Raw genomic sequence first — 4401 nt, 5'->3', positions numbered from 1 at the left:
ATCTGTTAGAGCTCAGAGTCTGTGTCATTGACGACTCTCAGCTACTACCACACCAAATGCTAATAATTGTACATTTCTAACACAAAAATCCTAATATGTTTGAGTTCACCTTCAAAACAATAAATTCATGATGTATAGTTTTTGTTGGAATCATAAAGATTTAAAAGAAAAACTTAGAAATAGTTTATTTTGAGCTGCTGCAGCCTTTAAAACAAACAGCCAACAGGTTTTTGTTCCAAAAGATTTTTAGATGTTTGAAAAAAAAATCAAAATAGTAAATCATAGTAATATTGTTAATATACATAAGCAAAAGAGTAGGTCCAAAGACTGTTCCTTGTGGTACTCCACAACCAATTTTATGTACAGCAGATTCTCTATTATTAACTTCTACAAACAGCTTTCTGTTCTTTAAGTAACTTTTAATCCACTCATGTGCTCCTCATGATTCCATGTGTATAATTTATCCAGAAATATTGTATTGTGTGACGAGTTAAAGGCTTTAAATTTAATTAAAAGCTACATGTATATATGTAAACGATTCAATGACTAAATTAATAATGTTCATAATAAATGCTTTTGTTGGACAAACATAGAAAACCTCCAACAGCTGCAGTGAACTGACCTCAGAACCTCCAGTCTACAGTTTGGACTCTCCAGGAAACCACAGAGCTCAATGAGTCCAGAGTCAAACTGGTGGTTCCAGATCAGGTCCATTTCTTTCAGATGGGAGGGGTTGGACTTCAGAGCAGAGGTCAGGGAAGAACAGCTGATCTCTGACAAACTGGACCATTTTAATCTAAAAGAAAATAAAAGCTGTGAGCTGAAGGTTCAAACAGAAATCTGAACTAAATGACTGAGGCTGACAGTTTTAGAAGTGGACAGAATTAGTTTTACTAGATGTCAGAGACACAAAAAGTTTTTTAGTTGGACAAACATAGAAAACCTCCAACAGCTGCAGTGAACTGACCTCAGAACCTCCAGTCTACAGTTTGGACTCTCCAGGAAACCACAGAGTTCCTTCACTCCAGAGTCACACAGTTTTCTGTTCCTCCGCAGGTCTAGTTCTCTCAGATGGGAGGGGTTGGACTTCAGTGCAGAGACCAGAGAAGAAAAACTGATCTCTGATAAATTGCAACCCTCCAATCTAAATAAAGAATAAAAGATGTGAGCTGAAAGTCAAACTGGATCTCAGCTGATCTGTTAGAGCTCAGAGTCTGGGTCATGGATGACTCTCAGCTACTACCACACCTAATGTTAGCAAAATATGTCAGATTCACTGAGTTACAGAGATTTATATGAAGAACAAAGTTCCTTAGCTGTGGGTTGACCTCAGAAGTAAATATGTTGTGATTCTCTTTGAAAAAAAAAGTTTCCAGTGTACCTCGAGGAACACAGTCGAATGCCTTTTCCAAGTCAGCAAAACACATGTAGACTGGATGGGCAAACTCCCATGGCCCCTTGAGGACTCTAGTGAGGGTAAAGAGCTGGTCTAGTGTTCCACGGGCAGGACAGAACCCACATTGTTTCTCCTGAATGTGAGATTAACTGTGTTCAGACACTCCACTCCAGCAGCACTGAACAGACCTTACCAGGGAGGCTAAGGASAGTGAAACCTCTATAATTAGAACACTCTCTCTTGTCCCCCTTCTTGAAGAGGGGAACCACCGGAAACTATGCTGTGCATCAAGGTGAGCTCAACTATATCTAGCCGTTACTTCTCACAATCTTTGGCTCCTTCCTCACCAGACAGGTCATGTTCCAGGTCCCAAGAGCCAGCATTGGTAGGCCAGGGTCAGAGAGCCAAGGTCCCCACCTTTGACTTCTGCCCATGACTTCATGGCTCCTCCTGTGGTGGTGGGCCCATAGGAAGGCAAACCCATGTAGCTCATTCAAGCTGAGCCTTCGTAACGCACATCTGGGCAAGGGATACTGAATTCTTGGATTTGTTTTGCCCAAACAAGTGTTTTGAATCACTCACTCATTTCAAAATTTCAACTTGAACAACAGTTGAAGTTTAAGTTTTGAAATGAAGGAAACATTTCTAAATGAATCAATCCTGAAGGATCAGTGAATGATTTTAGTTGGACAAACATAGAAAACCTCCAACAGCTGCAGTGAACTGACCTCAGAACCTCCAGTCTACAGTTTGGACTCTCCAGGAAACCACACAGATCCTTCACTCCAGAGGCACACAGGTTATAGTTACAACTCAGGTCCAGTTGTGTCAGATGGGAGGGGTTGGACTTCAGAGCTGAGCCCAGAGAAGAACAGCTGATCTCTGATAATCAGCAGTTCTCCAATCTGAATAAAGAATAAAAGCTGTGAGCTGAATGTTCAAACTGAAATCTGAACTAAATGATTGAAGTGGACAGAATTAGTTTTACTGGATGTCAGAGACACAAAAACACAATCAATTCAAGGCCTAGCATTCCTTGAAGGAATGCAAGTAAAGTTGTATTTATAAAGCGCCTTTCACAGAAATATATTCACAAGGTGCTGTACAATCAGGGAAGGGGGGTGGCAGTTAAGAAACACCCATTCAAGAAGACATTTAAGACAAACATGGGGGAACAGGTGAAACCAGTCATGCAGCAAACACAGTTGTGCTACCTTTAACAACAGCTTGAAATACACAAAACGAAAGTTGAGTTAAACAACCTGCGAGAGTGCAAGGGGGGGCTTAGGTCAGATAACACATAAAGGGAAGGTAAAATGGGGCGGTCCATCCAGAGTCCAGAGTCACATGATGTTATTGCCTCTGCTCAGTTCGCTAGAGTTCAGAGTTTCCTCCTCCTCAGTCACTGGGTTCAGGCCCGGGTCCAACACAGGTGATGGGGGTGGGGGCGAATCCAGCTCTTTGTTGACATTCCATCCTGGGGAGGTTGAGATAAACACTGCACTCAAGGCTGTGCTGCTGGGAGCCAGATAGATAATCCAATTGTTTTGGAACAAAGCAGCCTTGAAATTCTTGCTGCTTTTGAAGTGTCTTAACTGCAACTCTGAGGTGGCGGGAAAAAAACATCCAAATTTGTGGTCTTCCTCGCCTCTCACCATCTRAAGCTCACCCAGATGTAATCCTTACATAATGGAGGCTCACTCCTAAGCTGTGATCCTCGTYAGAATCACATCCAGTTTGCRAATTATTTCCCCCAGCTGAGAGTCTGTGTACTTCCAGCCCGGCAGAATCCTTCAAGTGTGCCCGCCAGCTCTTCAAAGGCCCGATCCACTTTCAGGGTCGCTTTCACTTTTCGATAAATCTGGAACCCTCCTCCGCCGATCAGCAGGAATCCAGTTATCATAAATAAATATAGATCTTCCATGTCTTCGACGGAAAGTGGTGCTGGCATATCAGATTCCAGTCCCAGGTATCATACAAATCCAGCAGCAACTGTTCCACCCAGACAGCCACATTCCCCTTGTTCCAAGTGTGGAAAAACTAGTGTCAGTTGCATTCAGAGATCAGTTGACCAAATCCATAATTCCTTTAGTTTCGGATGGAAGGTGAAAAAAGCTTGAAGAAGCAAAAAGCAGCGAAGCAGGGAAGGGGGGGCAGAGAGAGCGAAAGCACGTCCTGCTCCTCTGAAGGCCGAGCAGAAAACCGAAATGCATATCATCCACCACCTTTCATCCCACAGTTTGACACTAAGATCATCTTCTGATGAGAAAGTTGGAGCGTTTTGGTCAAACCTTGTAAACCAGGTTCTGAAGGATCTCAGCTGATCTCTTAGAGCCCAGAGTCTGGGTTGTGGACCACTCTCAGCTACTACCACACCAAATGTTAGCAAAATATCTGTCAGAATAAGATTGGTAAGTGGTGGGCTGACTTCAGAGATGTAGATATTCAAACGTTACTTTCTGAACAAAAAGCCTTCAGTTGTATAGGAGGAGAACGGTTGAATAAACACAGCAGGTAATAAATGACGTTTAATAATTAATCCAGTAAAAGTTTTTTAAAGGTTTAAACAAGCAGCAAATAAGTTTTAGATCTAAAAATGTTCTCAGATGTTTAGAAAGAGAAAATTCAAAACAGATATTTTCAAGCTGAACTGTTGAAATGAAGGAATCAGTGAACTGACCTCAGAACCTCCAGTCTGCAGTTTGGACTCTCCAGTCCAGAACACAGGTGCTGCACTCCATCGTCAGACAGTTTGTTCCAGCTCAGGTCCAGATGTGTCAGTGTGGAGGGGTTGGACTTCAGAGCTGAGGACACAACTTTACAACGAGTCTCTGAGAGTCTAGCATCAGCAGCTCTGCAGATGGAGGAGGAAACACGGTCTGTCAGAGGATCTGATCCAGACTCAGAATCAACATGTCTGATTTACAGAAACATTTGGACTCTTCTGATTTTCATTTCAGCCTTTTTTTTGTTGATCCTGGTACCCATTTACCAGTAACACTGTC

General features: G+C 42.4%; 1 protein-coding gene across 1 annotated transcript in view; it reads right to left on the bottom strand.

Moving 5' to 3' along the window:
- LOC106536612 (NACHT, LRR and PYD domains-containing protein 12) overlaps window positions 1-4401 on the bottom strand; it is a 12845-nt gene that overhangs the window by 4491 nt on the left and 3953 nt on the right. Inside the window, exons 2-4 of the mRNA XM_014033923.1 lie at window positions 4077-4250; window positions 968-1144; window positions 623-796 (exon numbers count right to left, since the gene is read on the bottom strand). Coding sequence (XP_013889377.1) covers window positions 623-796; window positions 968-1144; window positions 4077-4250 — 525 coding nt within the window. The remainder of the gene's footprint in view (window positions 1-622; window positions 797-967; window positions 1145-4076; window positions 4251-4401) is intronic.

This window comes from Austrofundulus limnaeus, unplaced genomic scaffold, assembly GCF_001266775.1.
Source record: "Austrofundulus limnaeus strain Quisiro unplaced genomic scaffold, Austrofundulus_limnaeus-1.0 Scaffold1897, whole genome shotgun sequence".
In the NCBI taxonomy this organism is placed as follows: Eukaryota; Metazoa; Chordata; class Actinopteri; order Cyprinodontiformes; family Rivulidae; genus Austrofundulus; species Austrofundulus limnaeus.
The sequence above is the reverse complement of the archived record's forward strand: the minus strand, read 5'-3'. Positions and strand labels throughout refer to the sequence as shown.